The 27,278-nt window shown below is 49.4% G+C and overlaps 2 protein-coding genes across 3 annotated transcripts in view; both read left to right on the top strand.

Moving 5' to 3' along the window:
* col7a1l (collagen type VII alpha 1-like) overlaps positions 1-11,518 on the top strand; it is an 82,286-nt gene extending 70,768 nt beyond the window's left edge. The window contains exons 100-104 of the mRNA XM_079755973.1: positions 3,997-4,005; positions 4,399-5,047; positions 5,542-5,613; positions 6,147-6,376; positions 10,647-11,518. Of these exons, the coding sequence (XP_079612099.1) occupies positions 3,997-4,005; positions 4,399-5,047; positions 5,542-5,613; positions 6,147-6,376; positions 10,647-11,117 (1,431 nt within the window). The 3' untranslated portion in view covers positions 11,118-11,518. The remainder of the gene's footprint in view (positions 1-3,996; positions 4,006-4,398; positions 5,048-5,541; positions 5,614-6,146; positions 6,377-10,646) is intronic.
* Positions 11,519-14,208: 2,690 nt separating this feature from the next.
* On the top strand, positions 14,209-27,249 carry copg2 (COPI coat complex subunit gamma 2). 2 transcript variants are annotated; one of them, XM_079755673.1, is made up of 24 exons: positions 14,209-14,338; positions 14,767-14,819; positions 14,906-14,986; positions 15,084-15,155; positions 15,275-15,354; positions 15,796-15,871; positions 16,111-16,203; positions 16,323-16,409; positions 16,971-17,128; positions 17,447-17,580; positions 17,919-17,986; positions 18,147-18,335; positions 18,643-18,738; positions 19,347-19,590; positions 19,863-19,938; positions 20,436-20,539; positions 21,614-21,739; positions 21,843-21,911; positions 22,139-22,320; positions 24,714-24,843; positions 25,278-25,375; positions 25,683-25,821; positions 26,366-26,464; positions 26,921-27,249. In XM_079755673.1, exons 1-24 carry the CDS (start codon positions 14,302-14,304, stop codon positions 27,049-27,051), a joined length of 2,622 nt encoding a protein of 873 aa, XP_079611799.1. In that variant the 5' UTR covers positions 14,209-14,301; the 3' UTR covers positions 27,052-27,249. The 2 variants fall into 2 exon arrangements, with proteins under 2 accessions (XP_079611799.1, XP_079611798.1); XM_079755672.1 differs by having other exon boundaries at positions 21,611-21,739.
* The last annotated feature ends 29 nt before the right edge of the window (positions 27,250-27,278 follow it).

Genomic DNA, 27,278 nt, shown 5'->3' with positions numbered 1-27,278 from the left:
CACGGCTCTGACCGACAGCGAGGTATCTCCCACAGGCTGCTCTCTTTGAAGGAGGGGACGTCAAAGCCTCATAGGAGCCGTCAGGGAGGGGGGTGAGGAGAGGAGATGAGAGGGTTGATGTGGACAGTGAAGAGGTTGGAGACGGAGGAGTTGGAAGTTTTCCACCGCAGGAGACAGAGGAGCGATGACGTGACGGCCACAAATAGAAAGTTACTCAAAAGCCCCCCCAAAAAAGTGTTTGTGAGCCAGATGTGGAAGAGACCAACAGGTATTTCCTATAATGGCTTTTAAGTATCTGCTGGTCGGTATTCATCGTATCTGCTGCTGGCTGCAACACAGCAACAACAATCAGCTGCACTCCATAGAAGGCAGATCTAAACGATCTCTCAAAATGGCTGAATGTAAACCAACGGTGGTGACAACACTTTGGTGTCAAAGTAACCAAGAGGTGGCCTGTGGAGATGTTCGTTATTAGAGTGTCTGATCCATCTGGAAGGCTGATGAGGCCATTATTCCAGACCTCAAAGCCTCCTGATGATGAAAACATGCCCTGCTGAGGGGATGTGTCTCAGGCTCGGAGGAAGTGAAAACGTGCTTTGCGATGAAGGACCGGAATGTTGTGGGAGAGCTACGATGTGCGACGCGATGTGTTCTTAGCTGAGTATCTGCTCAACCTCCCTGCACACTTGGAATCTTCAGACGCACGCAATTGGTGTCAACACCGTTGACGTTGTAGGACGTCAGGGGTGGACACTGTGAGTGAGTGACCGTTAGATTTCATTTTGATATGGCACAGTCGAAATTATGGAAAAGGGTGCAATTAATTTTATGGACTCTTATCTGGACTTTGAACTGTGGTTCGTCAAGTGCAAAGTCGTAACGTGGTTATTGAAACTAAGGCATCCAAAAAGGTTATCCAAAAAAGATACAGACAATTAAGATTTTGTCAAGGGCTAGTGTGCGTCCTTGTGGCAGTCTTCCCTGCCACACCACTTAGCTAGCCTTACTGGTGTCCACCAGGACTCACAGGCAGCTGTTGAGTAAACCATTTCATTGCAGAGCTGAAAGGTTGGCTCCATGCAGAGCAGGTGTTCAAGCAGGACATGTCATTGCTCTCCTTTAGTGTGTGTGTGTGTGTGTGTCTGTGTGTGTGTGTGTCTGTGTGTGTGTGTGTCTGTGTGTGTGTGTGTGTGTGTGTGTCTGTGTGTGTGTGTGTGTGTGTGTGTGTGTGTGTGTGTGTGTGTGTGTGTGTGTGTGATGATAGCTGGTTTAACCTGTGTGCATTGATTGCTATATGCACCCAGGGTCTGACCAGTCTGACTCAGGCCTGGTGAGGCTGCTTAGACCAGCCATCAACCACACACACTCCACATTCCTGTTCATGCATTTTTCGGTGTTTTATGGTATATTTACATCACGTTAATATCGCCATGTTCACTAAACTTTGAACGGGACATAATATCAATTGTACAATAAAGACATGTCAAGTAAACTTTTTATCCCCAACAAATGTAAAGAGCCATCAGACCTGTTTGATGGGACGAGGAGGCCTTCGGATCGCAGTCCTCACTGTGCCATGTGTCGGTCGACAGGGAGACCCTGTGTGTGTGCGTGCCTGTGTGTGTGTGTGTGTGTGTGTGTGTGTGTGTGTGTGTGTGTGTGCGTGCCTGTGTGTGCCTGTGTGTGTGTGTGTCTGCCTGTGTGTCTGAGCCTGTGTGTGTGTGTGTGTGTGTGTGCCTGTGTGTGTGTGTGTGTGTGTGTGCGGCTGTGTGTGTGCCTGTGTGTGTGTGCGTGCCTGTGTGTGTGTGTGTGTGTGTGTGTGTGCGTGCCCGTGTAGCGCTGGGATGCTCGTCTCTAATTAAGCAGAGCTCTGATGGAGGCTGGGGGTCTTTCTGTCTGGAGCTCTCACTCCGCGACTCATTCATATCATGGCTCTCAGCAACAATTATGAGCCTCTTGATGCCAAACCGTGAGCACGGGGCCACATTTAATGAGGACTTTCCAAGGGTGTTTGTAATTACGGGGACAGTGTGTTAAGGGGGCGAGTGAGTGACATGCAGACCGCCTCCACCAATGGAAGTGCCACGTCAGGCTCGTTTAAGGCCACAGATCTCCCCTGATTTGGTCCTCTTGCTGTGAGGTCAGTGGTTAACCATGTTGAGATGCTTACTTAAGGCATGTTCTTAAACAGTATATGAGATAGACATCGTCGGCCGAAAAGGCGACAAAAATTACGAAAAATGATTTGTACATCCTTTGAAGCAGGCCTTGAAGGTGCACGAGTAAGATTAGAGAGTTTTAAAGAAGGAGCAGGAAAGATCTGAAGAGAGCAACGTTCGACTCACTGATATCTGACGGAAGTTACACTCAAATAATAGCTCTTAAATCTTACCCACAGCATCTTTGAGGAACTTTTTTTTAGGCACTCTGATACACTTTTAATTTAGCCCAATACAATTACCATATTGTCTGTTGTAATGTTGCAATGCACTGTCAACCATCCTTAGATTATCCCTGACAATGAGGTTGGTGGTGTTACAAATACAACATATCAATGTATCTCATCCAGCACACCACTTATTCACACTCTTACCATCATGGAAGTGGTACAGAAGCATCACAGGTAAAACATCACGCTTTGGGATAGTACCTATCTACAAGCTCTACGCCACCTGAACATGCACTCAGCACTCTACGGTCTTATGGTCTACCTCACTTTGCACTTATTGCACTACTGTACTGTACTTTACCGCTGCAATTCTCCGCGAACCATGCATTGTGTGTTTTTTATGTGTGTTCAGTGTTGTACTCCTTGTTATTTATGTGAAGTTTTTGGCTTTTTGTCTTGTTATGTTGTGTTGTTATTGTTGCTGTGTGATATATGTGAGCATACCAAAACACATTCCTATCAACTGTATTTTCTATATTGTTGAAATGGCTATAATAAACTTGATACTTGATACTTGGTATGATTAATATTATCATTATTATTAAGAGGGTTAAAGGCTGGTCTAACGTGAGGTGTCGCCTCTGCCCCACAGGGGGTGAGGGGCAGAAGGGGACGAGCCAAACCTTGTGATCTTGGACCCCCTGGGATACCTGGAGACAGAGGGGACAGTGTAAGACACACACACGCACACACACAAATACACACACGAATGTGCGTAGAGAAGCACACACATAAACACGACACACATGCGCATGCACGCACATATGCACAAATATATATACACGGTCGCATACATCTGTGCATACACACGCCACATGCATACAAATACACATACACAAATATATGCTTACGCACAAACACACACACTCACACACACATGCACACAAACACACAAAATAATATAAACGCACACATATACACAAACACACAATGTCAACAATGTTGATGCCTTGTCCACGATGTCAACATTCATATACTTAGATCACCTGTCACTAATGTGTACAATTTATTGCACTTTAGTTTCCGGTGAGTTTCACTTCATGTGTTTCTCCCTGTAGGGAGGGACGGGAGACGGGGGAGTCAAGGGAGATAAGGGAGAGGCCGGTCTCTCTGTGAGTGCTCATCACTCAACATTGGACAAACACACATGCATTTTCACACGCAGACACACATGCCCACACACACTCAAAGGCAAAGGAAATCGTTTGGTTTTAACCAAAACCATATCATTCATTAACACTAATCTCTTATTGGTGTGTCCTTCTGGTGTAATTGTACAAGCAAAGTTCATAATAAACACGCAGTAATCAAGACGGCAGCCCCGCTACTCACAAATATGATATTCCGGATGATACCGCAACACCACAGAGTCAATCACCGGTTGAACACACAAATACAAAATAATCATGCACATAATTAATCCAGAACAACAGAATGCTATAGTCCATAACAGACACACACACACACACACTAAATCCCAAATGAATTTGATGAATTCCTTGAGAACATGATGCTCATGTGTTCTCTGGGTCTTCTGCTCCCAACAGGCTGAGCAAGTGAAGGATCTCGTCACCAAAGAGGTGGTGGGGAAGTGTGGTGAGTGTGTGTGTGTGTGTGTGGTGTGCGGTGTGTGGTCACTGGTGCGTACACTATTCTAGTGGGTTGGGATTTGTCCTCTGGCTCCTTTTTTTTTCCACCATGTTTGTGTATAGTTGTCTGCTTGTGTTTATTGCTCTATGATTGCGCACTTGTGTTTCTCTGTTTGTGTGTGTTGTGTGCACATATGTGTGTGGGCGTTTGTTGCATGTGTACGCGTGAGTGTGTGTTCATGAACTTATGTCTGTGTGTGTGTGTATATGCTTGCATGCACGTGAACTTATGGCTGTGTGTGTTTGTGTGTGTGTGTGTGTGTGTGTGCGTGCCTGTGTGGGCCCATGGTGGGAGTGTAGCGCTCCCAGTGCCACCTGTGTGTGTGTGTGTGTGTGTGTGTGTGTGTGTGTGTGTGTGTGTGTGAGCGTAGTCCTCCCAGTGGCACGCCACCGTGTGTGTGGCCATCTGTCGTGTTCCTCTGTCGGAACAGTCGCCACGGTGACCAGCATACCAGGCCATTCACAAACGCCAGACCAGTGTTCCCAGGACGGCCTCACCGTCCCCCTCGCCTCCCCCCGCCCCCCCCGTGTGTGTGTGTGTGTGTGTGTGTGTGTGTGCAATTGTGTGTGTGTGTGTGTGTGTGGGTGTGTGTGTGTGTGTGTGTCTGTGTGTGTGTGAGTGAGTGCGTTGCCTTCCTGCCTGCATGCATGTGTGTGTTTGCATATCTTGGTGCACTGTTCACAGGTTCACACTTTATCTCTGCATGCATCAAACACACGTCCTCACACACACCCCCTCCCTGGGGGGGCGTCTCCCCAGGGAGGGGCTTCCAGCTCATCGTCCGGACCAGCGACCCGGACGCGGGCGCGGGGCCGTCTGCCCGCCGGCTGGAGGCAGCGCACGCTCTGGGCGCACCGGACCTCCCGCAGAAGGGAGGGGCAGCAGGACAGGAACCCGGGGGGAGCCCCACCCCCGACGACATGAACCCCCCAATCCTCAACCGCACTGGTAAGCACCCCCCGGCTCTGAGGGCCCCACGTACACTCACTGCTGAGGGCCCCCAGCCCAGCGGTGGGTCAGCCCCCACCGCCCAGACTATCAGGACACGGCTCGTCCGGGCCCCTGGGCGGCGACTGTTCCCTGCATCAAAAGGGAGCGAGGGGCCACCCGGGCCTGGATCTATGTGAAGGATTCAACAACAATGGTCATTTAAAAACCTTTCAACTTTTAAAAACCGTCCATACTGAATCCTTGTTGAAAGGAAAATTAAAAGATGCAATAACGATCCACACCCACAAGTGACGATTCACGTTTCTGCTTTTCTTGCCACCTTCTGCTCTTCATCATCAGGGCATTGAGTGAAGGTCACTCATCTTCAAATTGATTTGTGATATGTCTTTACCCTGAGTCAATGACACAAAATAGCACGTAGGGAAATGGCTGAAGTCAGGCATGGATATACACCCGGTTTCTGTCAGTGTGGATCTATTTTGTGTTTGTAGATTCTGTTGGAGAAGGAGGTTTCGAGGGGGCGCCTAGGACGAAGAGGAGGATACTAGGACGAAGGTTTACTGGTGAGTGAGTGGGAGAGGTCGTTCTGGTGTGAAACCCGCTGTCCTGTCCTGTCACCGTCTCAGCCTTTTGGACCTTCTCCTCTCCTTCTTATTATTCATTTGCCCAGCACTGTTCCAGAAATATGCAAAGAGCAATTGAGAAATCCACGCGTTGCTGCCATCAGTTTAGGTTTAGCAACCATTTGTGCCAGTGCACACAGACCTCTGTGCTATCTGTCTGCTATCCAGACAGTTAGCAGTTATTTGTTACATCCAGAGAGTGTGGCCTTATTTATTGTTTTAGTGACCACATGTATGAATGTATAAATGAATGTATGAATGAAGGTATGACCATATACAGGTATACGTACCCTGGGATGAAGATTGACCTTCGCTTTTGATTTTGAATCCATTCATTATCTGCCGTCGCTAGATGAGCTCCCTCAGCCTCCCTCAACCCCCCCACCGTCCGTCCGTCCGTCTGTGTGCTGGTCTAGACCCCCTTCAGTGACCTCAGCCTCACTGTCCGTCCGTGTGTCCGTCCGTGTGTCCAGGTCTGGGGGTGGAGCGCTGTCTGGAGCCCATGCTGGAGGGCGGCTGCTCGGAGTACGTGCTGCTCTGGTACTTCCACCGCGGGGCGGGCGACTGCCGGCCCTTCGTGTACGGCGGCTGCACCGGGAACCAGAACCGCTTCCCCACGCGGCGCGAGTGCCAGAAGTGGTGCGTGAAGGAGAGGAAAGGTACGGGCCAATCAGGGCGCCTGTTAGAGGGACTGGCCAATCAGGTCGCATGTTAAAGGTACAGGCCAATCAGGGCGCATGTGCTTTGGCTGGAAATTTTTTTATGTATTCACCCAGTTGTCGTTGTTTTTAAATGTGTTCCCATGTTCCACACTACTTACATAGTGAACACTAGTTTATATAGTACACTATTTAGGGATAAACTAAGGCAGGGAATAGTTATCTGCTGAAAATCTATCGGTGATTAATGGTCACGTAAACAAGACGAAACGTGTCAGATGTAACCAGTGACAGCTCATTTGCATAAAGAACCTCCATGCTCATTGTACACTTAAGCATGCGGCGCTTCGAAATGGTGACTCAAATAGTGCACTATATCGGGAACGTGGACACGATTTGTGTCGAGGATAGGAAAGGATAGAAGGCGTTCCACACGGATTAGCTTGTCTTTTATGTCTAGTTGAATATTAAAATATCTATTGAACTGTTCCCTCAGATCCGGAAAACTGGGGCTGAAGCCAAACAAGACACTTTTTTTTGCACATAATGGTGTAGATGTTTGATGTTTGTTCTGATATTGTGCTCCTGTATATAATAAGGATAATGCCACGGATGTTTTTATAGGGATGATGTTTACTGTAAAGCGTAACCACTGAGAAGTTTCATGTTTTATATTGTAATTTCTTTACTTGTTTTCTATTCACTGCGTTGGACTGCAACACTACAAACTAATAAATTGTAACAGTTGTGAAATCAAATGTGTGACTGAGCGTTGGTGTGATAGTGATGAACAGACGTCAGAGGATTCCACGACTCTATCTGAAGTCTGACAGTAGAGAAGCTCCAATCAGGGTGAACGAGGCGTTTCACTTTCTCTCGCTTCATAATTGTTTCAACCAATCAAGTTGCTGGAAACGGGGAGTGTTCAAGTGCGTGATTGACAAACAAAAACTCAGCCAGCACTAGTAACCTTCAACCAGGATATGAAAAGGTTTCAATCAACACCATGTAGCCTGGCCACTTTAGAAATACACGTACTATAATCTTCAGAAAAACATTCAGTTGCGCAATTGAGTTTTCTTTGATGGATCAACAGCGATGACATAAGGGGACGGGGATCCAGGAATAACAGGTTCCCTGATCCTTGACCAAGCTGCCCTAACCCCTGCCTGGTCATTAACATTGATTCAGACCGGGTGTTCTGTGATGCACGCACGTCCCATACACAATAGTTGCCCTTTTCAACCGTGTGATTGCTACAAATCCGTCTTGTCTTCTCGTTCCTCCACCCATCACTCCCACCAGCCCACGCTGTGAACCCCTGACCTCCATCCCTTCCTCCTCCTCCTCCTCACCTCCTCCTTCTCCTCATCCTCCCCTCTCCCTCCCCCTTCCTTACACTTGTCTTGTGCTGTTTAATGGAGATCTGTTGTCTCAGTCTCTGTTGAACACGGCCCCTGTCTGCCTCTCCATCACCTCTCCTCTGGTACATATGTCCGCCTGTCACCTCCGGCTGTGGAGACAGGTGAGGGTCCGAAGGGGAGCCCAGCATGGGGATCACGAAAAGAGGGGCATGGGGGGCGCTTTGAGAGGGGGCGGGACCAGACGGACGCACCAAGTGGCAGGGGTTTCCTGCGTAGGCGTAGCGTCTGCCCGTGTGATTCACATTCAAGAACTGTTCCAACGCCACGTGTGTGAGAGAGCATAAGGACGACGATAGTGTTGGCCTTTTCCCCGCAGGTCTGTTTAACACGGTCCCTGGAGACCAGGTCTGTTGAACACGGTCCCTGGAGACCAGGTCTGTTGAACACGGTCCCTGGAGACCAGGTCTGTTGAACACGGTCCCTGGAGACCAGGTCTGTTGAACACGGTCCCTGGAGACCAGGTCTGTTGAACACGGCCCCTGGAGACCAGGTCTGTTGAACACGGTCCCTGGAGACCAGGTCTGTTGAACACGGTCCCTGGAGACCAGGTCTGTTGAACACGGCCCCTGGAGACCAGGTCTGTTGAACACGGTCCCTGGAGACCAGGTCTGTTGAACACGGTCCCTGGAGACCAGGTCTGTTGAACACGGCCCCTGGAGACCAGGTCTGTTGAACACGGCACCTGGAGACCAGGTCTGTTTAATACGGCCCCTGGAGACCAGGTCTGTTTAACACGGTCCCTAGGGACCGGCTTTATTCTTAATACGGCCCCTAGGGACTGTGGGTACTACCAGTAATCCCAAAATAATAATAATGATGGTTCTAGCTTCCAAAGTTGGTGGTCCTCTCCGACCCCTTCTGTCGTCCTGACGAGATGGAGACCTCCCCTGATTGGTCGGTTGATTCATTCATAGGTTTTAAGGAGGTTGCCTTTGGTTTAAACCCTGGATGAGCCGATGCCTCTTGGTTGGCACTGGACCGGGAGCCGGGGGGACAACAGATCTCCAGTCTCTGTTAATGAGGGAGGGGACGGTCCCCACAGATGGTGAAACTGTTATTTGCTCAGATCATTACAGAGGGGGGTCTGAGTAGGAGGACACCACGTCCCCGGGGATTATTTAAGGCTCGCATCAGACCGGGATCCAGCGGCGGCTGATCGTCTCGTTAAAGCTAGACGACGCAGTTTGGAGAAACCAGCCGAAGAAAGCTCGGTTCTGAAAGTATCCAGTCGATAAGATCCCTCACCTCCATTCGGGTAGGTAGGTAGACAGACAGGTAGATAGGTAGGTAGACAGGTAGGTAGGTAGGTAGACGGACAGGTAGATAGATAGGTAGACAGGTAGGTAGGTAGGTAGACGGACAGGTAGATAGATAGGTAGACAGGTAGGTAGGTAGGTAGACACAGGTAGATAGGTAGGTAGACAGGTAGGTAGGTAGGTAGACGGACAGGTAGATAGACAGGTAGTTAGACAGACAGGTAGGTAGACAGACAGACAGGTAGGTAGGTAGACAGATAGTTAGACAGACAGGTAGGTAGGTAGACAGACAGGTAGGTAGGTAGACAGACAGGTAGTGAGGTAGGTAGGAAGAGAGACAGGTAGGTAGGTAGATGGACAGGTAGGTAGGTAGGCAGACAGGTAGACAGACAGGTAGGTAGGTAGACAGACAGGTAGGTAGGTAGACGGACAGGTAGGACATCCAATCGTTGCATTCGGGCTGAATGATATGAATGGACAGGTTTATCACAGGCCAGCAACAGACACAGATACCGATTTTTTTTCGCCCACCCCAGCTTTAAATTGCGGTGTCAAAACGTGATCAGTTGGCTGTTGGTCGTTAAGCCTCCACTCGTTATCTGCTGAACAACCCACCGCACCACTTCTCCCCTTCCCATTGAGCTCCTTACACCCTGCTACCAGTAGGAGGGGGTGGGTTGTGTCACGGTGAATCCTGGGTCTATATTTGAGAGCTTTAGAGGGTCCCACTGTATCTCCCTCAGCAGAACACTCTATTTCACTTGTCACAGTTGTTTTATGGACGGGATGACTCATTTATTGTTTCACATTAGGTAGACTGTATAGTCCTTTTTTATTGGCTGTTCTAACTTTTAATTTCCCTTTGAACGTTTAAGGCTTCTACTTTTTTCCTATAATTGGAACAAAAACATGATCAACTATGTTAGAAATAGACTACACACACGCAAACAGTACTTTACGTGTGTGTGAGTGTTTGTGTATATGGCCACAGTAGGTATGTGTGTGTGAGTCGTGTGTGTGCGTCAGTGTCAGTGTGCGTGTGTCAATCCACTGTGCACGCCAACAACAGAACACGTCGTATTATATAGCAGACCAAAATGTCAACCACGTGACGTTGCTTCTGGCGCATGGCTGTGGTGGTTAAGCGCGTCTCCTACTAAATGGCTCCACTGGGAAGCCAGAACACACCAAACTCGTGACGAGTAGACACAGCGCGCACAGCTCACTTCAAGCGGAGACGGGAGGGAAGATTCATGTGTTTTAACTTCAAGGACATTTGATCGCACTCTAAAATTTATACATAGGCCTAAGGGCACGGTTGGTATCGTTGCCGATTCTTCGCTGCAGGTTGCTCTAATTAGGTGAGTTCTTATGCTTTTTTTTATTTATTAAGAATTCCTTTAGGAAAGGCTGCCTATTTTGCCATCGATATTGTTGCCCACATGAGAAATTACCCATTGAGGGCTGCGTTACAGTTTCATATTTAATCTATTTTGGAAATGTTCACACTATTCCCTAGCCTATATATTTTTTGTGTTTTTTATAATATGTGGTTAAATGTCTGAATCCAAAGTGACTAACTTGTTCCCGTGTCCGGTGTCCCTCCCCCCCCCCCCCCCCCCCCACCCCCACAGGACGGCATGCTGTCGCCCCTCCGGACCGTGCTCCTCATCTCGGTGCTTTGCGCGCGGAGCAGCAGCCTGTGCCTGCGCCTCTCCCACCGCGGCTCGGACGTCCTGTGCGCCCGCGAGCACAACCAGGACTTTTCCGGGGACCCGCGGGGCGGCGCGCAGGCTCCAAACTACCTGCCCGCCGCGGACCAATGGGGCTCTCTTTTCAGGGGCTCGGAGTTCCTCTCCTCCGCCGACTCGAGGGCGAAAAGGATCTCTAACGGCCAGCCAAACTACAGGATCCTCAGTCAGACTAAGCTGCGGAGCAAGATCCTCCAGAACAGCGGCCGGAGCGACCGGAGGAGCAAGTTCACGCTGTCGTTGGACGTGCCGACCAACATTATGAACATCCTTTTCGACATCGCCAAAGCCAAGAACATGCGCGCCAAGGCGGCGGACAACGCGCGCCTTTTGGCGCAGATCGGACGCAAGTGACCGCGCGGCGTCGGTGCCGCACGAACTCAACGCACCGATGCGGGAAGATCTTTTGAAAAAGCGACAGCAGTGTTGGATTTTGACTAACACGGTTATTAAGTTATATGTTGCAACCCCATATTGATGACTTAATTTTACTTCCAAAACGTTGGAGTTGAGAGAACGCGTTGAACGGATGAGGTGTTTCTGAATCTCTGAGTCTGCATTATTTATCAAATAGGCCTTAAAGACTTCATTATGAAAATGAAATATTGCATGTAGGCCTATGTCAAGCTATGTTAGACTACTTGTGCTGATTTCATTTTTATTATAAAGATGTTAAAGATTTGATGGGGTGAGAAAATCGAATGAAGCCTATATTAGCATATGAATTACTTCAATTTATATTTTAAAAAAAGCAAACATGCAATGACACTATTAAACAATTGAGACATGCATGCGTGTGTGCGTTTATCAGATGTCTGTTATTTTTGTACTCAAATGATTATTTTACTGAAATAAAGCAGATGACAGAAACGACCTGTTATTTTCATCAAATATCTATAGGTGGAACAACACGGCTCGCAGGGACCGGGATGTCTGTTTCATTTCACGATTTTCGCTGTTTCATGTTTGACCTTACTGTTTGGTATTGTGTCCCGACGCTTAATTCCTCAAAATGATTAATTATTACTAGACATAGCTTGTAAAAGACCTGTTGGACAATGTTGCTGTTGCTATGTTGTAACTCATCAGATGGTTAACTAGTTAACAGCAGCGATTGTATCCAAGGAACTTACTTTTGTATCGTTAATTGCCATTTAACCTAAACAAAACTGAACAATAACTCTACGATTAAGCAATCAAAATGGCTTTCTCTTGAGCTGTAGCTTAAGCCGATGTCTTGAAGATGTTGCAGCGCTGGATGGTTGCTGTTAAATGTCTCTTTGGAGTTATGAGTCAGAAATGCCCGTTTCACTTGATTCGGTCAGGTCACTTTTCTGAAAAGTTCTGCCAGCAGCCAGTAGAGGGCCTCAGTGAGCCCTCCAGAGCCGTTATAACTTCACTTCTACGGCGTGAGTCACCATCCTCCCCGGGGAAAAAATACTCATCAACCATCTTTCATAAATAATGTTATTCGATGCCTTTGACATAAATACTATAGACGGGTGCCATCCCCACACACAAAATAAATAATAGCATTAATATTGAGAGCAACAGTAGCCCACCACCTCTTTTCCTTTTTTCTTTTCTCTTGTGCTCATTTTCGCCAGCTGCCAAATAACCTGCAATACGAATCAATGTGAACTTGAACCTTACCAAACATGAGACACATAATGAAAATAAGCCAATTTCCATTATTTTTAATGTTTCTTTATAATCATCCTACACAGGGGCGTAGGAATGAGTTTAACATTGGGGGGGACACATATCGGAAACCTGACAGATCCGGTATAATTTTTAGGTGGGACAAATGCGCCTGTCTCCGATATTGGAGGGGACACGTCCCCTCCGTCCCCCCCCGGTTCCTACGCCCTTGATCCTACATAATTAACCCATATTTGTGTTGGTAATATTTATATTTTTACTAATAACAGAAGGTGATTACTAAAGCCTAATGGGAATGGTCTGTATAGTTCATCCATCTTAATATCTGCTTTACTTTGGAGCTCTCTAAACAGCGTAGAATACAGCAATAAATCAAATGGATGCAATAATATCCAATGCAAGCCTAATAACACATGAAAGAACAGAATGTAATATATTTAACACTATAAAAGGAGTCAGACTAATATCGTTAGTCATAGCCGTAGTAGATGTATAACGCCTAGGTGAATCTGTACACAATATGTATTGCATCATTCGATATAAGAGGGTTTTACGTGATCAGTCTCTTTACCATTATAATAATAACAACCGGTTGAATGTAATCGGGAATGGGCCTTAATTTGCTTTCTCGGAACTCCAGATCACATGACTGACCCCCCCACAGCCTATTCATCATTATATTTAAAGTAGAACAAGACTTTCTTCTTAGAAACACAAAGTGTGCACTAGTAGCTGAAGGCTCCGTTCCAGACACCCATACATTAGTCCAAGCTGGCAGAATGCGCCTAGAGCCACAGGGACACATCTCCCTTGATTGTATCTGCAAGTTCATGTTTCCACCACAGTTCATTAGCCGTCACGTTACCTTCTCGTAGAGGTGCTTCACAGTTGGACTTTAGATAAGATAAGATCATAATTATCTTTATATACTTTCAAATTCTTTATTGAACCCAGGCAGGACACATTGTTAAGCACCAACTATTACAAGATTATTTTCGAGACAATTTTGAACCAGAGTGTGTATTGATGCAGGTTGCAAACAGTATGAATACAATCCTTACATTGACTGAGGTATGTGTTTAATTTGGTCAACATAGCAAATACACAGAGCATTGATGTATCAGTTCCATTGTATCATTACGGATCTTGGTCTAGTCGGCTTGTCTTATGAGATTTCCAACATCCCCACCGACCCGTCTTGCTCTGAGGGTGTGTGATAGGATGGCCTGTAGCCCTTTAAGGACTGAGGACAGAGCTGCCTTTTTTAAGGCAGCTCTGTCCTCAGTCAGTCTAACATTGAGTCTAACGTTGATTATTCAAATTCTATTTATTTGTTAATTTGTGTTTATGTAATTTGTTAACCTTTCATATCATACTTGAAATGACGTTGAATATTTTCAAACATTTTCTTATCTTATGAAACACTACAAATTCTCTACAGGTGAAACGCTACAAATTCTCTACAGGTGAAACGCTACAAATTCTCTACAGGTGGCGTTCCTCAATATATTCTGACCAACAGCACTCCCTGCTGGCCGAGCGAAGCAACAACAGCACCGCCTGCTGGCCAAGCGAAGCAACAAAAATCACCACCTGCTGGCCAAGCGAAGCAACAACAGGACCCCCTGCTGGCCAAGCGAAGCAACAACAGCCTCTCCTGCTGGCCGAGCGAAGCAACAACAGCATTCCCTGCTGGCCAAGCGGAGGAACAACAACAGCCCCTGCTGGCCGAGCGAAGCAACTTCCTGACGCTGGTCACCTTCTGACGCGTCTTCCGTCGACGTGGACCGGAAGTGTTCACTCGTACTGCTACGTGGAAGAAGCTTCCTATGTTTGAGAGTCCGCTGGCCTCATCCCGGAGAACTATCTTGCAACAATGATTAAGAAATTTGACAAAAAAGATGAGGAATCTGGTAAGATTGCGATCTCACATGAATATTAACGGCTGCGTAAAAACTAATCCGCCGACAGTGAAGTTAGTCCCACATTGCAGCGCTAGCTCCCTGTTAGCTCGTCGGCTAACCTGTATTGATCTTATGATTTGTCGCTTGTGCTTTGACGTGACGAGTCTATACTCGTGTGATATCATGTAAATGCAATTATACTCCGTCAGAGGTTTAGGATAAAGATAATGTCTAGGGTGTCGCTCTCGGTCTAAGGTCGAGACGGTCCTCCAGTCTGAGGAGACGGGTCGCTGTGTTTATGTTACCTGTTCCTGTGTAACTTACCTGTAACGTTACCTGTAACGTTACCTGTGTGTCAAATGCTGGACTTATTCATCGTTTTATGGACCTTTCAAGTGGATTGTTTTAAACGGAGCGTTTGTTTTGACCTCTTTCAGGAAGCGGGTCAAACCCCTTCCAGCATCTGGAGAAGAGCGCCGTCCTGCAGGAGGTAGGATGCACTCCAGACACGATCAATGTATTGATGTAATTAAAAGAGTGCACGATTTATTACAATGCCCGGCTAATTGTTGACAGGCGCGTATCTTCAACGAGACTCCCATCAACCCAAGAAGATGCCTTCACATTTTGACCAAGATCATCTACCTCCTTAATCAGGTAAAGGGATAGTCCTGATGTAATGACGGACTCTCGAGTCACTTCGTCTGTCTTGATCTGCATTGTCTACACATGTCAACGTGTGTCGTTCGTGCAGGGGGAGCACTTCGGGACGACAGAAGCCACTGAAGCCTTCTTCGCCATGACCCGACTATTCCAGTCTAATGACGTAAGTTATGGGCTATTGAGGGAAATGTATGATTGGGGCTCTCTGATGATGGAAATGTTTTATTATGTGGAATAAGCCTTTATTCATTTTTATAAGACAACATATGATTTGGTTTTCAGCAAACCTTGAGAAGGATGTGCTACCTGACCATAAAGGAGATGGCCAACATCTCCGAGGACGTCATCATTGTAACGAGCAGGTGAGCTGCTCAGATCATCCACACCGTCTGGATGGATGGATGTATGGATGGATGGATGGATGGATGGATGGATGGATGGATGGATGGATGGATGGATGGATCACAGCTCAACCAGGGGTTTTGTGTGTTCATCAATTGAATATAAATGAATAAACAGTATTTTGTCCTGATGAATGTGATTGCTGGAAATAGGGCAACGTAAACAATGTATAGCTGTATGGTACATATGGTGAGGGTGAAGAGTTAAATCATTCCTTAAAATAGTTGTTTTTTAATTCAAAGTCATAGTTTATTAGTATTGTTCGTCACTTACTTTTCCCATCCAGGAATAATAAAGTTTATATTATCCAACTAGAAATGTGGTTATTAATGCTATTTTCCCAGTGTGTTTGTAGCTTGATGGGAATGGGGCTAATGAATGTGTTTCCTGGTGTTTCACAGCCTGACCAAGGACATGACCGGCAAGGAGGACGTGTACCGGGGCCCCGCCATCCGCGCCCTCTGCAGGATCACCGACGTAAGGAGGGCTCTGGGAGGGGCCGGGGGTCCGCAGGGCAGAGCACCAAACAGTCTCAACGCACGTCTTTCATAGGACAAGAAGTTAGATGTCTGTCTTCCAGCTGCATTGGTAGTCATGAGCTTTGTGTTTCAAATCTTCCCATCGGGTCATGAAGCTCTTCCCCTTACTGTAACTTACTGTAGCTGGTGCTCACAGTGGAGCGTAGCTGACCCTGACGGCCCCCCCTCTCCCCTCAGACCACCATGCTGCAGGCCATCGAGCGCTACATGAAGCAGGCCATCGTGGACAAGGTGCCCAGCGTGTCCAGCTCAGCGCTGGTCTCCTCCCTGGTGAGACCTGACTCCTCACGGGGGAGGGAGCAACCGAGCCCCTCCAGGGGGCAGTGTGAAGGTGTGGGTGGTCTCCGTGGTAACCCTCCCTGTGTTGTTGTTGTTGTTGTTGTGGGCAGCACATGGTGAAGATGAGCTACGACGTGGTGAAGCGCTGGGTGAACGAGGCCCAGGAGGCTGCCTCCAGTGACAACATCATGGTCCAGGTGAGGCTCCCAGTACAGAGCTGTGGGCAGGGGGGTACCGGGGGACTCCCAGTACAGAGCTGTGGGCAGGGGGGTACCGGGGAACTCCCAGTACAGAGCTGTGGGCCGGGGGGCGCTGGGTACTGGGGGACTCCCAGTACAGAGCTGTGGGCAGGGGGGTACTGGGGGACTCCCAGTACAGAGCTGTGGGCAGGGGGGTACTGGGGAACTGGGTTCCCCAGTGTCTGTAAACATCCTGGGGTAAGGTCCCTAATGACCTGGGTCAGAACTGCACTACCTATACATTAGGTATACTATTGTCTGCTTAAAGGCTATTGGACTCATTATATTCCAATAAATAAATGATGCATCAAAAACAAACCGATTACGATTCCTCTAGAGATCATGAGCCTGAATTTCGGTCCATATTTTTAGAGCTTAACAAAAAATAATTGTTGTTCTAACAGAGCAAAGCACAAATAAAGCGAGGCAGTATTAATCTGACTCTCCTCCAAGCGGACCTAAGTTCATGTCAGCGCGTTGGGATGAAGAGTTAAAGAGTGTTCCTCCCCCCTGCTCCAGTACCACGCCCTGGGGCTGCTGTACCACCTCAGGAAGAACGACCGGCTGGCCGTCTCCAAGATGCTCAACAAGTTCACCAAGTCGGGCCTCAAGTCCCCGTTCGCCTACTGCATGCTGATCCGCATCGCCAGCAAGCTGCTGGAGGAGACGGAGGGGGGGTACGTCCAGCCCCGCTCCAGACCGGCGCCTCATTGGGGGCTTAACAACGCTTGATTGAGTCCATCATCACTTTGATGATACCAAAACATAATCTGTTTAAAGCTTCAGAAAGCAGTTGATGGCGTTCCCTGCTTCATTATCTATTGATTAGTATTATACTTGTTCTTATGAGGACGTAACTTTTATGCGTAGACCAAATTATGAAGAAAATGAATCAACTTCAAAATAACAAACAATAAGAAGATGAAATCACCCCGTGCTGCTCTGAGTTTCTAATCAGTGTGTGTGTGCGTGTGCGTGTCTGTGTGTGTGCACAGCCACGACAGCCCGCTGTTTGACTTCATCGAGAGCTGCCTGAGGAACAAGAACGAGATGGTGGTGTACGAGGCGGCCTCGGCCATCGTGCACATGCCCAACTGCACCGCCCGGGAGCTGGCGCCCGCCGTCTCCGGTACGTCGTCCTCACGCCCCCCGTTCTGCTGGGCCCCCTGGAGACACTGGGGGGCCACAGGGGCCTCCACTGCCTTTAAACTGCCACAGCACGTTGACGTTAACGCGAAGGGGGCGGGGCATCGGTCCTGACCCCGAGGGAACGTGAACCGAGAGCCAACCCGGAAAAATAATGTTGTGGTCTCCATTGAGAAGCTGTTGGGATGTGGTTCTGATTTACTGCTGGTAAAGCGGGAGCAACCGACAGAAAGCCTAGTGTTAGGTTTCAGCTGCGCCGTACAGTTTCCTCTTGAGCTCTCTTCTAAGGCTTGTTGTGTGTTTCTTTCTTTGTCTCTCCAGTGCTGCAGCTGTTCTGCAGTTCACCCAAAGCAGCCTTAAGATACGCTGCAGTCAGGACCCTCAACAAGGTAACACACACACACACACACTCTCTGGATGAGGTTCAATCAATGATACCACTAATCCATACAATCAACTATTTAAATAATGTAAAAAAAACGGTCCTCCTCAAATGAAAGCAATGTGACCAGGAGCCGGCGTCCTGTGTGTCCCGTGTGCGTCCACCAGGTGGCGATGAAGCACCCGTCCGCGGTGACCGCCTGCAACCTGGACCTGGAGAACCTGATCACGGACTCGAACCGCAGCATCGCCACGCTGGCCATCACCACGCTGCTGAAGACGGGCAGTGAGAGCAGTGTGGACCGCCTCATGAAGCAGATCTCCTCCTTCGTCTCCGAGATCTCCGACGAGTTCAAGGTCGGTCGCGGCTGATTGGTCGATTCACAGATGTTTCTGCGACAGTAGGAATGTTTCTTAGGGGGCGGGTCTTCATTCCTTTAGGGATGGAGGGAATATGTAATAGAATAAGAATGTAACGGATGGAACTGGGTCAGATGTGCAGAAGAACAGACAGAAGGCTGTTGGATAATACATTTTTATTTATAATTATAAAAAGCTAACATATGGTGTGTGTGTGTGTGTGTGTGTGTGTGTGTGTGTGTGTGTGTGTGTGTGTGTGTGTGTGTGTGTGTGTGTGTGTGTGTGTGTGTGTGTGTGTGTTCAGGTGGTCGTGGTGCAGGCCATCAGCTCCCTCTGCCAGAAGTATCCCAGGAAGCACAGTGTCATGATGAACTTCCTGTCCAACATGCTCCGTGACGACGTAAGCCCCCCCCCCCCACTCTCAGGTCATCAGCATGACCTCATCGATGATCCAGATCAGAATTGTGTTTCCTCAATTCTGATGTGAGTGTGGATCGCCTCTGTGCCGATCGCTGGGATATCCACACAGCATCTTCTTTCTGTCTCTCTTTCTGTCTCTCCGTCCTACTCTCTCCCTCCATGTAACTGTCTGTCTTTCTTCCTCTTTTCTTCTTTCCTTATGTATCGCTCTCTTTCTCTCTTTTTGTTGTCTCTGTGTTTCTTTTTCAATCTCTCCTTTCTTTCTTTTTGTCTTATCTTGTCTCTCTCTCTCTCTCTTTCTCTCTCTCTCTTTCAAACTGACTCTCTCTCTCTCCCCCTCCCCCCCTAATGTCTCTCTCTCTCGTCCCTAATGTCTCTCTCTCTCTCTCTCTCTCTCTCTCTCTCTCTCTCGTCCCTAATGTCTCTCTCTCTCTCTCTCTCTCGTCCCTAATGTCTCTCTCTCTCTCTCTCTCCTCTCTCTCTCTCTCACTCTCTCTCTCATCCCTCATGTCTCTCTCTCTCTCTCCCCCTCTCTCTCTCTCTCTCTCTCTCTCTCTCTCTCTCTCTCTCTCTCGCCCTGGTCTGCAGGGGGGCTTTGAGTACAAGCGTGCGATCGTTGACTGCATCATTGGGATCATCGAGGAGAACCCCGAGAGCAAGGAGACGGGGTTGGCCCACCTGTGCGAGTTCATCGAGGACTGCGAGCACACGGTGCTCGCCACCAAGATCCTGCACCTGCTGGGCAAGGAGGGGCCGCGCACCCCCGCCCCCTCCAAGTACATCCGCTTCATCTTCAACCGCGTGGTGCTGGAGAGCGAGGCCGTACGAGCAGGTAGAGAGAGGGAGGGAGGGGGGGAGAGAGAGGGAGGGAGGGGGGGAGAAACCCACACTTATGCACGACTCGTATTAAACTAATACGCTGTTTGTTTTTGGGAGAGTGTGAACATCTGCCTGACTTGCCTAGCTGCCTAGCTTTTTGTTAAAAGTACCGTCAAATGGCTTCCTACTCTATGGCCACCCCAATAATAACCCAATGTGTATGACTGAGCCCATCGCGGCTGGCTCTTCTTCAGAGCCTTCATCGTGACCTCTTTGCCCCCCCAGCGGCGGTCAGCGCCCTGGCCAAGTTTGGAGCCCAGAACGACGACCTGCTGCCCAGTGTCCTGGTTCTCATGCAGAGGTACCTGTCTCACTGCCATACTGACCACAGGACAGACCAGTCACTGACTGACCAATCACAGCAGACCAGTCACTGACTGACCAATCACAGCAGACCAGTCAAATATTGACCAAACACAAGACCAGTCACTGAATGACCAATCACAGCAGACCAGTCACTGACTGACCAATCACAGCAGACCAGTCACCTACTGACCGATCACACCAGACCAGTCACTGACTGACCAATCACAGCAGACCAGTCACTGACTGACCAATTACAGCAGACCAGTCACTGACTGACCAATCACAACAGACCAGTCACCTACTGACCGATCACAACAGACCTTTTATCCAAAAATACTTTTAATGGCATTAAGGCTACACGATATTTGAATCTGCTTCAATAAAGACAAGACACATTATTTTGTTCAATTTTACAAATTCTCCCTCTGAAAACACAACAATCCCCCCATCTTCTGACTGTGTGTGTGTGTGTGTGTGTGTGTGTGTGTGCAGGTGTATGATGGACAGTGACGATGAGGTGCGGGACAGAGCCACCTTCTACATGAACGTCCTTCAGCAGAAGCAGAAGGCCCTGAACGCCGCCTACATCTTCAACGGTACGGCCACACGCACACACAACCACACACAACCACACGCACACACAGCCACACGCACACACAGCCACACGCACACACAGCCACACGCACACACAGCCACACGCACACACAACCACACGCACACACAGCCACACGCACACGCAGCCACACGCACACACAGCCACACGCACACACAGCCACACGCACACACAACCTCCACGCACACACAACCTCCACGCACACACAACCTCCACGCACACACAACCTCCACGCACACACAACCTCCACGCACACACAACCTCCACGCAGTCTCACACACAGCCTCCACGCACACACAACCTCCACGCACACACAACCTCCACGCAGTCTCACACGCAACCTCCACGCACACGCAACCTCCACGCACACACAACCTCCACGCACACGCACACACAGCCACACGCACACACAGCCACACGCACACACAACCTCCACGCACACGCACACACAACCTCCACGCACACACAACCTCCACGCACACGCACACACAACCTCCACGCAGTCTCACACACAGCCTCCACACAACCTCCACACACACGACCTCCACGCACACGCACACACAACCTCCACGCACACGCACACACAACCTCCACACACACGACCTCCACGCACACACAACCTCCACGCAGTCTCACACACAGCCTCCACGCACACACAACCTCCACGCAGTCTCACACACAACCTCCACACACACGACCTCCACGCACACGCACACACTGCCTCCACGCAGTCTCACACACAACCTCCACGCAGTCTCACACACACACACGCAGTCTCACACACACACACACACACACACGCACACCCCTCCAACAGGTGCTCTTCAAAGGTACATACCTTACAGTCTTTAGTTCATTGAGCGGTGGTATGGGTTCAGGTGGAAATGAGGAATACTGTATTGATAAACCATCTGAGTAGATGAAGGGGAACTGGTCGTCTTTCACAGAGGTTAGAACAACGAGGATGAGTCTCCTGATGGCTGTGAGGTCCCTGGTTAGGTTCTCCAGGTCCGGTGAGATTAATGTGTGTGTGTGTGTGTGTGTGCGTGCTCAGCAGGTCTGTCCGTGTCGGTCCCCGGGCTGGAGAAGTCTCTGCACCAGTACACGCTGGACCCCTCCGAGAGACCCTTCGACATGAAGAGCGTCCCCCTGGCCACCACCCCCATCTCGGAGCAGAAGTCAGGTACCCCCCCCCATCTGGGCGCAGTGAGGACCTGGTTCTCCTGGGGGAGGGCCGTTCTTCTTCCATCCCACTGACCCCGTGTTGTTCCCCCCCCCTCCTCCAGACATGGCGCCTATGGCCACCAGCAAGATGCCGGAGAAGCTGGCCCCCTCGCGGCAGGACATCTACCAGGGTGGGTCCCTCACGCCACGCCGGGGCTCCTAGCGCCGCCGCACACTCTAACGCTGAACTTTGATTTACATCCCGACCCTTTTACTCCATTTCTCCTCCATTTTTTCGGCAATATGCTTGTCCTCTCTACGTCTATTTTAGTAAGAGAGTGCAGAAGCAGTCAGGTCAGATTTGAGTTGAATATTGTTTGAATGGTATTAATGTTGATCTCTGCTGCCGACCGGACAGAGCAACTGGCGGCCATCTTGGAGTTCCAGGGCCTGGGGCCGCTCTTCAAGTCGTCGGAGGCGGTGCAGCTGACGGAGGCGGAGACGGAGTACGTGGTGCGCTGCGTCAAGCACACCTTCGCCCAGCACATGGTGTTCCAGTTCGACTGCACCAACACGCTCAACGACCAGCTGCTGCAGAAGGTACCCCGATACTGGACCAGTTAGTCAGACCAGTAGCCTGGTCCGACTGTAACCAGTCCGGTACCCCGATACTGGACTGGTTACAGTCAGCTGCAGAAGGTACCCCGATACTGGACTGGTTACAGTCAGCTGCAGAAGGTACCCCGATACTGGACCGGTTAGTCAGACCAGTAGCCTGGTCCGACTGTAACCAGTCCAGTACCTCCGATACTGGACTGGTTACAGTCAGCTGCAGAAGGTACCCCGATACTGGACTGGTTACAGTCAGCTGCAGAAGGTACCCCGATACTGGACCAGTTAGTCAGACCAGTAGCCTGGTCCGACTGTAACCAGTCCAGTACCCTGACACTGGACTGGTTACAGTCAGCTGCAGAAGGTACCCCGATACTGGACCAGTTAGTCAGACCAGTAGCCTGGTCCGACTGTAACCAGTCCAGTACCTCCGATACTGGACTGGTTACAGTCAGCTGCAGAAGGTACCCCGACACTGGACCAGTTAGTCAGACCAGTAGCCTGGTCCGACTGTAACCAGTCCAGTACCTCCGATACTGGACTGGTTACAGTCAGCTGCAGAAGGTACCCCGATACTGGACCAGTTAGTCAGACCAGTAGCCTGGTCCGACTGTAACCAGTCCAGTACCTCCGATACTGGACTGGTTACAGTCAGCTGCAGAAGGTACCCCGATACTGGACCGGTTAGTCAGACCAGTAGCCTGGTCCGACTGTAACCAGTCCAGTACCTCCGATACTGGACTGGTTACAGTCAGCTGCAGAAGGTACCCCGATACTGGACTGGTTACAGTCAGCTGCAGAAGGTACCCCGATACTGGACCAGTTAGTCAGACCAGTAGCCTGGTCCGACTGTAACCAGTCCAGTACCCTGACACTGGACTGGTTACAGTCAGCTGCAGAAGGTACCCCGATACTGGACCAGTTAGTCAGACCAGTAGCCTGGTCCGACTGTAACCAGTCCAGTACCTCCGATACTGGACTGGTTACAGTCAGCTGCAGAAGGTACCCCGATACTGGACCGGTTAGTCAGACCAGTAGCCTGGTCCGACTGTAACCAGTCCAGTACCTCCGATACTGGACTGGTTACAGTCAGCTGCAGAAGGTACCCCGATACTGGACCAGTTAGTCAGACCAGTAGCCTGGTCCGACTGTAACCAGTCCAGTACCTCCGATACTGGACTGGTTACAGTCAGCTGCAGAAGGTACCCCGATACTGGACCAGTTAGTCAGACCAGTAGCCTGGTCCGACTGTAACCAGTCCAGTACCTCCGATACTGGACTGGTTACAGTCAGCTGCAGAAGGTACCCCGACACTGGACCGGTTACAGTCAGCTACAAGGGGTACCCCGACACTGGACTGGTTACAGTCAGCTGCAGAAGGTACCCCGATACTGGACCAAGTTACACTCAGACCAGGCTACTGGTCTGACTAACTGGTCCAGTATCGGGGTACTGGACCGGTCCTGGTCCCCCCAGTGGTCATGTGGGAGAGGGAACCATGGTCTTTAACACGGTGGGGTTTGCACCTGTAACATTTATCTTCAAGGACAACAAAAAGTGTTTATGCTGCGCACACACCTCCCTTTACCGTGGTGGAGGATGTGGTCGTGTGCGTGAATATAAACTCTTGTGTGTCTGTGTGCGTCTCCCAGGTGGTGGTGTAATGGTGTGTGTGTGTGTGTGTGTCTCCCAGGTGGTGGTGTAATGGTGTGTGTGTCTCCCAGGTGGTGGTGTAATGCTGTGTGTGTCTCCCAGGTGGTGGTGTAATGGTGTGTGTGTGTGTCTCCCAGGTGGTGGTGTAATGGTGTGTGTGTCTCCCAGGTGGTGGTGTAATGGTGTGTGTGTGTGTCTCCCAGGTGGTGGTGTAATGGTGTGTGTGTGTGTGTGTGTCTCCCAGGTGGTGGTGTAATGGTGTGTGTGTGTGTGTGTGTCTCCCAGGTGGTGGTGTAATGGTGTGTGTGTCTCCCAGGTGGTGGTGTAATGGTGTGTGTGTGTGTGTGTGTGTCTCCCAGGTGGTGGTGTAATGGTGTGTGTGTCTCCCAGGTGATGGTGTAATGGTGTGTGTGTGTGTCTCCCAGGTGGTGGTGTAATGGTGTGTGTGTCTCCCAGGTGGTGGTGTAATGGTGTGTGTGTCTCCTAGGTGATGGTGTAATGGTGTGTGTGTGTGTCTCCCAGGTGGTGGTGTAATGGTGTGTGTGTGTGTGTGTCTCCCAGGTGGTGGTGTAATGGTGTGTGTGTCTCCCAGGTGGTGGTGTAATGGTGTGTGTGTCTCCCAGGTGGTGGTGTAATGGTGTGTGTGTCTCCCAGGTGATGGTGTAATGGTGTGTGTGTGTGTCTCCCAGGTGGTGGTGTAATGGTGTGTGTGTGTGTGTGTCTCCCAGGTGGTGGTGCACATGGAGCCCTCCGACCCCTACGAGGTGCTGCACTACATCCCGGCGGCCAGCCTGCCCTACAGCCAGCCGGGGTCCTGCTACAGCCTGGTGGGGCTGCCTGAGGAGGACCCCACCGCCGGTACACACCCGGGGGGCAGGGGGGGTGTGGGACATGTAGCCATAGCCGAGTACCGAAAAAGCCCAACACTTTTGATAATGAATACATTTTATTTGGGTAAACGGCTAAACATCTTCAGTCTACACACTATTGTTCCCGAGAAAGGGAACCGTTAGCTATTGGATTGTGAACGATAATCTCAACTGGCTGAATCTAGCAGGGGAATGAGTAACATTTTATTCAGAGTGGTGACTTTACAATGAAATGTCACTGAACTGTTTAGTCACAGAGCGGTCACTGAACAGTTTGGTGTCTTGACATCACAGAGCAGTCACTGAACAGTTTGGTGTCTTGACATCACAGAGCAGTCACTGAACAGTTTGGTGTCCTGGGATCACAGATCAGTCTCTGTCGGTGTGTCAGCTGATCCTCTAACGTCTCCTCTGTCTCTGCAGTGTCGTGTACGTTCAGCTGCACCATGAAGTACCTGGTGAGAGACTGCGACCCCAACACCGGAGACCCCGACGACGACGGCTACGATGATGAATACGTGGTACGAAGCCCACGCCCCCTTCACAGCCTCCCGCCAATCAGCTGTCTGCTTCACTGCAGCATCCTTCCACTCAATCTACTTTATAAAATACGTCATAAATGGATTAGCATTTAGTTGTCCTCTCGATATAGTTCTAAAGTTGAACGGCATGAGGAGTTAATTTGCTTGAGGCCGTCTACAAAGTTGACCCTGTGGAAAAATGGATTCAAATAAATAGTTTATCCATCCCTCTCTCTCTCTCTCTCTCTCTCTCCATCCCTCTCTCTCTCCCTCCCATCTCTCTCTTTCCCCCTCTCCCTCTCTCCAGCTGGAAGACCTGGAGGTGACGGTAGCGGACCACATCCAGAAGGTTCTGAAGCCTAACTTCGGTGCGGCCTGGGAGGAAGTAGGAGACGAGTTTGAGAAGGAGGAGACGTTCGCGCTGGCTTCAGTCCGCACTCTGGACGGTACGTTCTGTCGCCACGTTATGCTGCGGTGCCAACCTGCAGCGGCCATCAGTCGGTATTCCGAAAGCTGCATGTATTTTGTTGGGATCTTTGTGATAGATATTAGGGCTGCAACTAAGGAGTATTTTAAAAGTGGATAAATAATTGTTGTTCTATTGATCAAGTCGATAACTTAACATTTCCCAAATAATGGCAAATGCGACCAGAGAGTTGTCTTACAGTTTTTGCTTATCTTTTTGCAAAATAAAACCGAAGAATTCATTTTGTAGTGATCCATGAACAGAACTTGGGAGTTTTTAAAGCATTTAGCATTAAATGTTTGGGATTGTACTTGATAAATACCTTGAACGGATAATTAATTATCAAAATTTGACTCCTTTCTTTCAACTGTTACGTTCCTAAATGTGTCCTACTGTTTTAACCCCCGGACCAAGTGAGTTCATTAGGCTGGGCTGCTAGACTCACCCCTTCGCTCTGTCTCTCTGTGTGTCTCTCTCTCTCTCTCTCTCTGTCTCTCTCTCTCTCTCTCTCTTCCCGTGTGTAGAGGCGGTCGGGAACATCGTGAGCTTCCTGGGCATGCAGCCGTGCGAGCGCTCGGACAAAGTCCCCGAGAACAAGAACTCCCACGTCCTCTTCCTCGCTGGTGAGTAGATCTGAACGGCGGCGTCTCCCTCAACCGTTTCTATTGGTCGATACATCATTGATCTATTGGCCACCGATGTGTACGGTGGTAGTAGGGCTGAATGATTAATCGGATTCAAATCAAATGTATTTTTCTTTCACAATTGAACAGTTAAATAAAGATGTTATATCAATTCATCTCAACATCGGCCTGGCCTAAAGGAAAGAGCAGTTTATAAGTTGACTGCTTCCAATGTTGTGTTGGTCATACTAAAGAATGACTTTTAGCTTTTTTAGTGAATAATACAGAACATAAGGAACTTAATAAATTAAAAAAATCGCAATATTGTTCAAAATAATTGCTATTCGATTATTTCCCTAAATCGTTCAGCCCTAGATGATCACTATGTATCGGACATGGACCTCAGATGTTGCTTTAACTTCACCTGTGGACCTCTAACCTCCGTCCCCCCTCCAGGTGTGTTCCGCGGGGGTCATGACCTGCTGGTGCGCGCCCGCCTGGCGCTGTCTGACGGCGTCACCATGCAGGTGACGGTGCGCGGCGCCGATGAGACGCCCGTCGACGTGATCCTGGCGTCGGTCGGCTAGACCCCCCCCCCCCATCCCCCCCACACACGACCAAATCCCCCGCCATCGCCCAGTTATCTATACCCCCCCCCTTTTCATATCCACGTCGGCACTCTACACTTTGACGTCCTTGCGGCGGTCGACTCTGTGCAGTTATGTTTCTGTTGTTGTGATGCAGGAGTTAATGAACGGATCAATAAAGATTAAGTAAAGAACCTGTCAATGAACACACCAGTCTCTTCTTAGAA

The sequence above is a fragment of the Pollachius pollachius genome (genome assembly GCF_949987615.1).
Source record: "Pollachius pollachius genome assembly, chromosome: 18".
Lineage (NCBI taxonomy): Eukaryota > Metazoa > Chordata > Actinopteri > Gadiformes > Gadidae > Pollachius > Pollachius pollachius.
This window is presented reverse-complemented; position numbering and strand designations above follow the sequence as displayed.

Excerpts from the sequence above, each read along its gene's own strand:
- copg2 (XM_079755672.1), top strand. The coding sequence starts at position 14,302 with ATGATTAAGAAATTTGACAAAAAAGATGAGGAATCTG. Across the intron at positions 16,204-16,322 it reads CAGCGCTGGTCTCCTCCCTG|CACATGGTGAAGATGAGCTA; the intron begins GTGAGACCTGAC and ends TGTTGTGGGCAG. Across the intron at positions 19,939-20,435 it reads GTCCTGGTTCTCATGCAGAG|GTGTATGATGGACAGTGACG; the intron begins GTACCTGTCTCA and ends GTGTGTGTGCAG.